Genomic DNA, 12,966 nt, shown 5'->3' with positions numbered 1-12,966 from the left:
AAGCAGAAAAGTTGTTTCTGGGCTTTTCTAGGCTAAAAATTTTAGGTTTTAGGCCAAGGGTTGGAGATGGCCTTAGGGAGAAAATAGGCATTCTCAATCCTAACGAATAGTTCGACGATGAAATATGGACGAGCTATAAATTGTAAATTTGGATGCTTCGCTCATGAGCACAAAATCATATAGATGACACAAAATAGATGATTACATGTAACTTATTGATAATTACATAAATTAATGACTGATGATAAAGTAGATTCAAAATTTCCTCAATTTAGAGAGAAAAAAATAGAAAATGTATGTCATTGGTCAAAATGCTTAATCTTAGTGAACCCTAATGTGTTTTATAAGAACAATACACTTTAATGTTTAAATTCCTACAAATTGTTTAATGATAGTTAAAATGAGCATGAGACGAGCAGAAAAAAATATAAATTCAGATGTTTTAAATTTCAAAGCTTTAGAAGCACAAAATCATTCACCCCATACATACATGTGACTTTTTAGAGAATTATATTGCAAGTAGTTATCATGTGATATAGTAATTGTGATATTATTCTCAATACCTAAAATCTAAAAGAAAATGGACCTACCTTAATTTATGAAATAGAATGTGATTTGTGGAAAAGCTTGATCCTTGGGAACCTAATTGGTGTCAGCTACACATTAAAAGCAACCTAAAAACGACAATCCCATGAATTAAGTAATGTTTGCGAGTCCAATGTGTAAAGTGAACAATCTGATACAAGCAAATAGGAAAATGATTTGTAATATATTCTGATAAAGTTGGCTTTGATATTGACATTCTGTTGGCTTTGAATTTGTTTCGATCCCTTTGGTAGGTTAGGGCAGATGGAACCAATAGATGCATGCAGAGTCATCCCAGTGAGAAAGTTTCGGAAAATGGAAAACAAAAAATTCTAAAGAAAAGTTCCCAAACATATTGGCTTGATTCGGATACAAAACTCATGATTTTTAATTTTTAACTACAAATTATGTATTTTTAATATAAGCGATTTCTATATTAAATTATCTAAATTATAAGGATAAAAATTTGAATTTGAATGCACTCATACCTTGAAAATCCCTCCAGCCATCGGATTATGCACACCCAACAGTTGGGCAAGACGGGCGCCACAGCTTTGCAATAGGCAACAATTGCGAGCGTGAGAAATTGAGGAAAACTCAGTTCACCCAAATTCACCAACTTTACTTTCCTTGGACGCCATCAATAAGCTCTTAAAAATTGCCTACCTACGAAAAAAATTCTGATTCTACCACTAGCTAGATGTAGATGAACGAATATAATGTTCTAACAAACTTGACTAAGTCCAACTCTATATTTTTTTAACAAAATTTTGAATATGCAGACAGCATTTTACCACAGTGATAAAAAATAATTATGTCTATGCACCATGATGCGAATTCGACCCCGACCAATTCTCCTTCACTCATAACAACTGCCTATTTAACATACTAATTAAAGCAATCTCCACTAAAAAAACTGCATTTTGAATATAAAAATATATCTTATTTGCAAAGAAGAAGCTCTCATTGGTCTTGAAATTTGTAAATGATATTATTCGCTTGTTCGAATGGGCAACTGGAACTTATAATAAACTATGCTTCAACTAAAGCTGGGTTGGATGTTGCAGTTGGTACAAGGATCTTTCTGGTTATGATAAATTTATATATCGCACTCCATCTCCACTATTTTATTTTTCTCGTTTTATACTAAAAAACAATGTGGATGCATGAATAAGACATTTAACATATGACAACATGATGAGATATTGTTCATCTTTTCTTTGGCTTGTGAGATATTTTCAATCTTATATTGCATTATTGCTCACTCTGTCACTCATTGTTTAATTGCATGTTTCATCTATCTACGTTGGCAGAAACCATGAAGTGAATCTTCCTCCTTTAATTTTCTCTCTCTTTTTCCAAGGGAAGAAGATCTGCCTTATGTCATAGCTAGATAGTCGAAGGGGGAGAGATACATGCTATTGTGAAAGATACAAAATCTACTGTATCGTATTGAAGGCTGGGAAAGTGAGCACAGTACACCAAATTGGCACCCACTTGTGAAAAAAAAAACATAAGTGCAAGTGTCACTTTCTACCTCCCTCATGAAATGTTTAAGAAGTTAAAACTTAGTGCAGCTAGATAGTACTTTTGTGACTCTGTCTCGATCCTCAAGTGATATGTCACGTGAGTGAAGAGATAAACAAAAAGAGGTGTATAAGCACAATATACAACCCACTGCAAGTCTTTCTCCAAGCTAGAGTAACTTATTTGTAACTATAATATTGTATTTCAAGTTAATCAAGTATATAATTATGTGTTTTAACTTTCTCACATACCAACGCTTAATTAGTTTATGATAGATGCTAAGGGGATTTTCTTAAAAGTGAGACTCTCTGTCATCTCACAATTTAACATCAATTCATGTGTGCCAACATTATAAAATATTGTGCCATAAACATAAAGTGACAGAAGATTCATGAAGAGTTTCACTTTTGAGAGTCCTTTTAGCATTTCTCTTAGTTAATTATATTGTGTATCCTCAACTCCTCCTAGTTGATGAGGATACACAGTATAATTAACTAATACAAACCCCTATCTATCGATCTTGGGAATTGATTTGTCTAATGAATCAAGACTTCGAACTTTGAGATAGGTTGGTTTTATGCGCGACTTACACGTTTTAAATGAATTTATATGCGTAAATTGACAAAAGGAAAGTCAAACATTTGAAGTAAATAAATAATTTTAGATCATGCTAAAAGAAACCCCTCATAAACCAATTAAAGTAGCTGAATTCACATAATAAAATCAATCTTTATAGAATTTACATTAAGAATAGAGAAAATAATATTTAATAAACAATTGATTAAATCATATTATTGCTAACTCGCTGTGAGGCTAAGCTCACCCCCTTTAGTGTAGATAATCTCGTTTGTTTAAAACAAAAAACAATCATTTGACAATTAATTTAATCACATTATTATCCGTATGCGAAATACCTTTTTTTATAACCGACATTACACTTCTCTTAAGATGTTTTGAACGTATTTAAAAATAGAGAAAATAATATTTAATAAACAACTGATTGAATCACATTATTGCTAGCTCATTGTGAGGCTAAGCCCACCCCCTCCCCTTAGTGTAGATAATATCGTTTGTTAAAAAAAAAAAAAAAATCATTTGACAACTTATTTAATCACATTATTATCCGTGTGCGAAAGACTTTTTTTATAATCAGCATTATATACCTCTTAAGATGTTTTGAACGTGTTTAAAAATAGAGAAATTAAATTACATTATTGCTAGCCTATTGTGAGGTACTAATTATAAAATTAAAAAACTTTACCAAAAAATAAATCATTAAAAAAAACATTATTAAAATGACAAAAATGCCCCTGATTATATTTGTTTTGTTATAACTTATTAATAAGTCCTATTTGATATGATAGGACATGAAAATGAAGCGGATATGTTATTGTATATAACTTAATAAGTTTTATACCTGCATTATTTTGTCCTACAATGAATGAGTCTTGTAGTCCTCGATAAAATTTAGATCGAATTGTGTGTTGATTATCACTCATTCATCTAAGCTTTTGTGATTTGATCTTTACGTAGTTATCAACTACATATTGCTGTAAAAGGTGACCACCATGAAGTAGAAGCGATTCATCACGTTCACAAATCTAAAATGATATAAAATTTCGCTCAACATAATATAATTTAAAAAATTAATATTATGTGTATAGAAATGAAGGTCTTCGGTTACTTGAAGAACATAAGAATAATAGTTACAACATGTCACTATTCTACGGTTGTTATTTCGAGTATTCACATCTCATCCCATCCATTTGTTCTATAAGGTAACAACAATGGATATTGTAAAGCATCATAATAACCGACACAATCTTTGATACTCTGAAGTTGAGCATCTATAGTTTGCACAATGATATCCCGATCTTGATTAATTATATTGTGTATCCTCAACTCCTCCTAGTTGATGAGGATACACAATATAATTAACTAATACAAACCCCTCTCTATCGATCTTGGGGATTGATTTGTCTAATGAATCAAGACTTCGAGATGTGTGTGACAATTAATCCATCATTCCATATAAGAGTCAATCAGCAATCTATCATCCATCATCCAGTTCATAGAGAAAAAGTAAATAGGATGTAGCAATATGGGCACACGATTGAGGGGGATTTCAAGCCGACTTTTTTCAGAAAAGCAGCAAGAGATATGGCAATGGATTGGTGGGCCTAACACGGCTGAAAAGAGAATCTCTGTTCATGGAGTCCGCGAATAATATATAACTAACATTTTTGTACGCACGTGACTAGCATTCATGCATTCAAATATTTAAAATAAATGAATAATTATAGATCATGCTAAAAAAAACTTTTCATAAACTAATTAAAACAGCTAAATTCATATAATAAAATCAGTTCAGTAAAAATAATATTTAATAAACAATTGATTGAATCACATTATTGCTAACTCATTGTGAAGTTAAACACATCCTCTCCTCTTTAATGTAGATAATATTATTTGTTAAACAAAAACCAATCATTTGACAACTAATCACATTATTATCCGCGCACGTGCGAAAGACATTTTTTATCACCGACATTACAAGCTTCTTAAAATATTTTAAACGTGTTTAAAAATAGAGAAATTATATCACATTATTACTAGTCTATTATGAGTTACTATTTTTTTTTTTTTAAAGCACAAAAAAATTAATTATTAAAAAAAATTATTAAACTGACAAAAATACCCCTACCGTATTTTATGAATTGCTTTGGAATGCCTTGTAAGTTTTTTGTCTTGGGGGCATTATTGTCCAAGTATTTTTTAACGTGTTTCAAAATAAAGAAATTATATCACATTATTGCTAGTCTATTATGAGTTCAATTTTTTTTTAAAGCACAAAAAAATTAATTATTAAAATGACAAAAATACCCCTACCTTATTTTATGAATTGCTTTGGAATGCCTTGTAAGTTTTTTGTCTTGGGGGCATATTGTCCAAATATTTTTTTTTTTTGTTGAAGCTTGGTGACACCAAAAGCACTATTGACCTTTTGTGTTGGCTTTTTATATATGAGATAAAATAATCAAATTGGATGAGTTATTAAGCCAGTGTTTAGTTCAGACGAGAATTGATGCTAAATAACTCATCCGATCTTAGTGCAGACGCCAGTCAATCAAACACTTCCCATTTTTGTAGTCTCAAACCATTATAGAAAATTTGGAGACCAACAGTCCAACACATCAACAGAAACAAATAAAAACTCCTGACATTTCACCTCAAGTTCGGTTGTACAAGAGTGGCTACAAGCTTAATACAAATTCATATATGCTGTGTAGTGTGGCCTAGCTTCACACTGTTTTCCGCATAAATTTCTCTGGCTGAGCATTTTTATTTCCATATTAACTTGGTGTGAAATCTCTAACTTCCATTCACAAATACATGTTGAAAATGACTAACATATCATTCTCTTGGTGTAATAGTAAATTTTATCTAACAAAAAAGTATACAATACCCAGAAGGACAGTTGTATTGGATCTTAGAGGGAACCAAGTTACAAAGTATTGAACAATCCGAATATTCTATCCTCAACCCAAAAATATCTGGTAGAGTTGAATTCTTACTACACACCAGTTTATTAAAATCTTTACACTCACCAAAATCTGTGTATATACCCAACCTGCATCAGGAATATTTACACTAGAAAATTATATTTACATATATACATCTTCAAGGTGCAGGTCAATCTTACACTGTTAGGGGTTAGATCACTGAACAGCTTATAATTTAGAAAAAAAAAAAAGTAAGAACAAAGAGAAAAGCTGGGAGCAAAAAAAGAGAAAGTTAGAACGCATGCTAGGAAAGACAAATAAATCTAAGACCAGAGGAATATACTATGATGTACTTACAGTGATATCTCATAACTTTATGCTGCTTTTCTTGTTCTTGAGAGGATGGTTGGCTTTCTGTGTTTTTTTGGGTCCCCAAAACAGGAAGGAGTGAAGCTGTCAGAGCATGACCTAGCCAGGGTTAATAGAACTGATACATACATACATACATATATATATGTGATTATATACATCTTTAGCCAAAGCTAGATCATGCTGGCAGCTTCACTTTTTCCCTTGTGAACTTGCTTTCTTTATGCAGAGACTAGGTCAACTCTTGCTCTCGTGATTGTGTGGATGAACAAAAGGAGAATGAATATCTACAAGAAGCTAGGGCTACTGGAGCACAGAATGAAAATAAGGAAAAAATGAAAAAAGGACCAAAAAGTTTAAGAAATATATAGTGCATGAACATCCACGACGAGGTAACAAAAATAAAAGAACATCCGCGATAATAAAAATCAAAATTTCAATCAAAAATCTGATCCTTGAAATATATAAACCTGGATCATAACAAGTTTATGAAAATATTGCATAAACTTCAATATATAAAGAAATTATGATTTTAAAGAAAAGTATTGACCAAGAAAAAACTAAATCTAGAGCAAATCTTTGCAAGAAATTAAAAAAAGATACTATTTCCCCATTGGCCAACTTTTGCAAGAAAAAGAAGGGTATTCTTTCTCCATTGGCTAACTAGAAAAGGAGAAGGGTTTTTTCTTTTGGAAAGCAAAAGAAGATGAAGTTTAATAAAAAAAAAATTGGGAAAGCTTTAGGAAAAATAAGGAGACTGGAGAGGAACGCAAGAGATGCAGAAACCTCAGGGCTTGTGTTAATGTATATAGGGTGGAACTGAGGCAGATGTTGCATTTGGATTGGTTGAAATGAGACAGATGTTAAAGAGGTAGATAAGGAGGTTCTTAAAAACCCTAGCCCCCTTCCCTCTTTGTAAGCAGTGAATTAAAGAGGTATCAGCATGTGGCAAAAAAAGGACTGGAAATTTAACAGCTATTGCAGCTATCAATCAAATCTGTATAGGCTGTGCTAAAACAGTGTTTAGGTGTCACAGGTGGAAGACATAGAGCGGCTTTGCAGTGGCCATAGCCCCGAGTCTCCTTCTCTCTCGAAAAACCCTAAAGAAAATTTAGAAAACTGTAGACTGTGGACTGCAGGAATAGAGGGAGATGGGGTTCGTTCTAAAAAGTACTTAACAAAAATTCAAACACACTGTTGCTACACAACAGAAAGGGCCACGATACTTCAATTATTAGGTTGATAAAATTTTTGATTTAAGGGGATGTACTGACATTCTCAGCTGGAATTTTTTTTATTTTTCATTCTCGACTATTCTTCTCTTATTGTAATATTCCATATAGATCGAAACAGTATACTTTTTAGTTTAATCTTTAAATTAACCATGCATAAAATTAATCCAATAAAGAATTGTTTAACGATTTGCTTACGTTGTAAAAATATTCAATGTTTAATTAAATTTTAGATAGCTATTAGATTTATTGAATAGCCGTTAGATACCTAACGATTTCAAGTTTAATTGATACTAAACGAAAATGGATTTGAAAAAGTGGTTTAAAAAAATTGAAAGTTCAAACTTTCGTACAACAGTTAGCTAATGACAAGGAAAATAAGAAAAGAGAAGAAGAATTTTATTTTCGAATTTTTTATGGCTGAAAGAGCATCACAATTAGTTTGTACTTCATAGAGATATCTCTCCATTGGACGACAGTGAGTAGTCAGTTGTCAATTGATCATGTTTGTTGCAAGCGTGATAACTGAGCAGGAAACGCAAATGCAAATTCAAATTTTCGCGTTGTGTTTGATATTACAGGACGCTGTTCCTTCTGAGTTTTTGTTTCATATAAACTTGATATGATCAATTGATTTGATAAACGTGAATTTGTCATCAAAGTTCCTTTTTAAGACATGGGATCTGATCTGATCTGATCTGATGGATGGGTGCTTGTTTCGATGGAGATGAAGATCACAGTAAACGTTGGTCCTCTTTCCTTCCATGCCCGAGTCTCCATGCCCTGCGTCTGCGTGCTCTCTCATTGCAGACGGCTCGTTTTTTGACGCCCAAGCTAATAGCTACCTGTGAGATGGCCTTTCAAAGTTTCTTTTCTTTTTGGACAAGTATGAAATCGACTGGATTTTTCTTTTCCATTCATAAATAAACTTGAGCAATTGGTGAAATAATTAGTCTACAAGGTTCCATTCATAAATAAACTTGAGCAATTTGTTTACAGTTTCTTAATGTGTTGGTTAATATGTGATCAAAGTTTAATTATTAGATTCTATGACTAGTTGAAAAGTTTAGACAAATGATATTATCTACATTAAAGAGGAATGGTGGATTTGGCCTTACAATGGGCTAGCAATAATGTGATTCAAACTCGTCTTTGGCGAGAATCGAACCTCTCACTTATAAGTGAAGAGGAACATCACTAGATCATAGTACCAAGTGACTAATCAAATTGTTAAACAACTAAAATGGTACATCTTATTTTCTTTCCTTCTTTTTTTTTTTTTTTTTTTCCATTTTCCCTCATTTAAAGGTCCAAAAATAAAGAAATCTGAAGGTTGAGATGGGACTAGTCTTAACATCTGAAATAAGAAGTAAATGCATGAGTCGGGGCAGTCTGTGATCTGCTGCTATAGGGTAGGGTGCTCCCATATCTTTCCCTGCTAACCTGCAGCATAGTTACTGAGAGGAAGAAGAAGATAGAGCAAGCAACCTTTTCATTTCTCTTGGTATGCTAACATTACATTTATTTGGCTGCTCAAGATATGCCATCATTTAGCCCAGACCCTATCGGGTTGGTTAGGAAATTGGTATCACATGTTTAATTTGCCACAACACATCACCTGTCAATACGGCGTGCCAAATACAAACACATTACACGACTTGTCATGTAACAAGAAATACAAACATCACGTAATAAGAGATACAAACAATACCGTACAGGAGATACAGACAATTGACTTTATACAACCTCTTGTGCTTGTGCCAAGTAGTCCCTTCTAGTACATGCAACGTATCTCTCTCTCAGTCTCTCGATCTTATGCACACACAAGAAAATCACATGCAATGTGTCTATCTCGCACTATCTCACCCACACACAAGAAAATTATGTGACGAGAGATACAAGAATTTATCATGAGTAGTAAGTGACCTTTTTATGTTTCTACATCACAACTATGGTGATTTATTTGCCCATTCCTTCTTAAAAATCAGTAAGGTGAAGGAAAAAAACAATCATTCTTGAAGAACTATGGTTCATTTGGTGAAAATTTTCACCTGTTTAGTTTCACGAACTCGTCTGTATGGTATTTCCCGTGATTTGAAGTACGCAATTCCTGAATTATGTCGAAATCCATCCGAACTCTGTTGTTACATTGTAATTTCTCCTTCAATACCTGCTGGAAAGCAACTTAATAACCAACTCCAACTGCTCTTTCTTGGCACACAAGGTTGGACTCAAACATGTTTTGGAGAAGTTCTTGATGCAAGCAGAATTTCCAACCATTGTATCCCGCACACTGTGCATTCGGGGTGCAGATAATTAGCACAAGAGATGTAGCGGCTAGCACATCGAACCAATGTTTCAATGATCCCACCAGCAGTAGTAAATCCAAGACATCCATACTTGTTTGTGAAGAAATTTAAACACAATGTTCAACTGTCACCAGAAATCGCCACAAGAACAGATACCATCTTCAAAGTGATGAAATCTATTTGCATCCCTCACAACAAGCACCCGCCTAAAAACTTTTGAAACTAGTTTAATGAAATGATGGCAATCGCCACAAACCCGAAGGTTCTTGGTGATTCGGATAGGGGTTCCTTCGGGAGTTTTAAGCAGACCGTATGCAATTGCCAGCCTTTCACTATGTCCATAAAGCATTTTAACTCTCTCTTCTTCCTCTACATTGTGCAAAACAAATTTGGTTTGAGCCACATAATCTACTTCTCTCTCCAATTTCTCTGTGATTTGAGCTAACTTGAGGTAAATATCATCGGACTGCGGATGAGATTTATCCCTCGCTGTGAATGTATGAACCTTGTTTCCAACCTCAATCCAACTACATCCCGGATTTTTCTTCAATCCACTCCCCTTCATTCTCAACCTCACTTCATCTACATCTTTCCATCTTCCACTAGCAGCAAACACATTAGATACAAGCACATAATTTCCAGGATTCTCCGGGTCCAACTCTAAGATTTTCTTTGCTGCAATTTCTCCGAATTCTTTGTTAGAATGAACCCGGCAAGCCCCAAGGAGTGCACACCATACCTCAGCAGTAGGTTCACTATGCATGCTATTCGCAAAATGGTATGCCTCTTCCAACCGATTGGCGCGACCAAGAAGATCAACCATACAGGCAGAATGTTCAGGCCATGGTTCCAAATGATAATCATCTCTCATAATTTCAAATATTCTTTTACCCTCATCAATCAAGCCCGAATGACTGCAGGCATATAGAAGAGCCAAAAACGTAATATGATCAGGAACAATTCTTTCACCTTCCATCCGCTCGAATAAATCAATGGCTGCCTTGCCTTGGCCATGCATTCCATACGCATTAATCATGGTAGTCCACAAAATTAGACTTCTATTTTTAATACAGTTATATACCTCATATGCATTCTCCAAAGTTCCAGAGCGGGCATACATATCGACTAGAGAGCTTCCAAGAGATCCCTCTAAGATGAAGCCCTTCCGGATAAGAAAACCATGAATCTCTTTCCCTTTCTTCAGAGCAGATAAACTCGCAACAGCCGATAGTATACTAACTAGTGCTATAGCATCAGGTTCAACATTTGTTTCTTTCATGAAGTGGCATAGTTCAAGGGCCTCATTTGCAAACCCATTATGAACATAACAAGAGATCATGCTCGTCCAAGACACAATATCCTTAGAGTCAATCAATTCGAACATCTGCTCTGCATATTTCACATATACACACTCTCCATACAGGTTGACAACTGCATTTTGTAACACCAGATTGAATAAACCTCTTCTCACGGCGTAACCATGAGCTTCTTTTACCAAAGAAACACATTTCAATGCCCCACAAACTGCTAAAATGCTTTCTACCATCATTGCATCAGCATCCAATCGGAGCATCTGCACCTTCCGGCACAATTCTAAGGCCCTTAAGTGACAATTGTTCTGAGCATAGCCAGCAATAACAGTTGTCCAAGAAATTAAGTCCTTAGTAGGCATCTTGTCAAAAGCACGGCCCATGAAGTTCACACAACCACACCTAGCATACATATCTATCAGTGTATTTCCGAGCTGCAAATCAGAGTCGAATCCCTTTTTAATCGCATAAGCATGAGCTTCCAACCCAGACAACAAATCTCCTAATCGACCGGATGCTGCAAGGATATTTAATAGTGAAACCTGGTCAGGTTTTGTATCAGTACTCTGCATATCTCGGAACAACAGCAGTGTTTCGTCATATAGACCATTCTGGGAAAAACCAGAGAGCATGGTATTCCACGAAACAACATCCTTGGCATCCAAGTCCCTGAAGATTATTGCAGCCTCATGCATGTTACCACATCTTACGTACATAGCAAGCAAAGAATTCGCCACATAAATGTCAAAGAAGTGGCCTGATTTCAACACAGCAGCATGGATCTCCATACCAAGTTTACCACAAAAAGAATCCTCGCAGGCTTGAAGAGCAGCGACAAGAGTATATGAGTTCAGGGCAAGTCCCGAGCTTAGCATTTCTCGAAACAGCCCCAATGCTTCAGCTGATTTCCCATTTGCGGAATACGCTGAAATAATTGAATTCCACGACACAATATCCTCTTTTTCCTTCACACCATCAAATAACTTCCTCGCCCCGTCAACACATTTGCAGTTTGCATACATCGAAGCTAGTGAGTTGACAACGAGTGTTACATTACTATACCCGTATTTGATAGCCAGACCATGAATTTCTGCCCCAGAGTGGAGATTGTTAACCGCAACGCACGCTTTAAGAATACAAGGAAAAGTGCAAGAATCGAGAGGTACCTCCAAAACCCTCATGTCCCTATACAGCTCCAGAGCTTTCCAAGGCTTCCCGTTTGAAGCACAAGCAGCAATCATCGCGTTCCAACTGAAAATCGTTCTGTGGGACATTTTATCAAACACCTTCTCCGCGTCCAAAAGAGAGCCACATTTCCCGTACATAAAAACAAGCTTGGTACTCAGAAATGCAGAATCAGACACATCACAACATTTGATCAACTGGGCGTGGATTTGCTGCCCTTCTGAGAGAGCCTTCTCGTTTGCGCAGAGCTCGAGGACCGGCGAGTAAGCCGCATCCAGAGAAAGCTGAAGGGAATTTGGATGCGTGAGCAAACTGCCGAGTGAGTGAAAAGCTTCCCTGAGGCTTCCTCCGTCGCAAACCTCCTTCAAGGAAGGTAATTTAATGGGGTTTTGAGGGTGTTTGGAGAAGTGGAGAATCGGGTTTGGCAGAGCTTTCTTCAACATGGAATGGCGGTGCACGGCGGCGGAAGTGGAGGAGCAGTAGTGTCGGGTTGAAGTAGCCATTACATTAGCCGAGTACGTGCATGGCAAACGCAAGCGCTGCGCGGGACTATATTGTAGCGCATAATGAGTGTAATGCATGCGTTTTATATTGAGCCTTGATGTACTAGGACGGAGATTCAAACTCAAGTGTAGCGGAATTCAATTTTGAGTGCAAGCAGACCACCCAATACTACAAACAACTGATCTCAAAAAAAAAATATCAACATCGGTTATTTTTTTCCAAGATGCATTTTGTTATTACCAATTTTAAAATAATGACATGTTTACTTATTGAGGACGAGAAAGTCAAAAATTAGATAAGTTGGGCACAGGTGATTATAAATTGTAAACTAACATGGTTTTGATTTTGTATTCAATACTAACCACAACGAAGTAAAGAATCAAAATAATTTTAATACTAACGTTCTAGTAAACGCTCGAGTAAAGAATTAGAATAATTGTAA

General features: G+C 35.3%; 1 protein-coding gene across 1 annotated transcript; it reads right to left on the bottom strand.

Moving 5' to 3' along the window:
• Nucleotides 1-8,863: 8,863 nt before the first annotated feature.
• On the bottom strand, nt 8,864-12,731 carry LOC137743599 (pentatricopeptide repeat-containing protein At3g63370, chloroplastic). Its single transcript, XM_068483525.1, has one exon. It carries the CDS (start codon nt 12,599-12,601, stop codon nt 9,653-9,655), a length of 2,949 nt encoding a protein of 982 aa, XP_068339626.1. The 5' UTR covers nt 12,602-12,731; the 3' UTR covers nt 8,864-9,652.
• Between the last annotated feature and the right edge of the window lie 235 nt (nt 12,732-12,966).

This window comes from Pyrus communis, chromosome 8 (assembly GCF_963583255.1).
Source record: "Pyrus communis chromosome 8, drPyrComm1.1, whole genome shotgun sequence".
Taxonomy (NCBI): Eukaryota; Viridiplantae; Streptophyta; class Magnoliopsida; order Rosales; family Rosaceae; genus Pyrus; species Pyrus communis.
Note: the sequence above shows the minus strand (reverse complement) of the source record. Positions and strands in the feature narration are given on the sequence as shown.

Bases quoted from the DNA above. Each gene is read 5' to 3' on its own strand.
- LOC137743599 (XM_068483525.1), bottom strand. From the start codon at position 12,601: ATGCATTACACTCATTATGCGCTACAATATAGTCCCGCGCAGCGCTTG.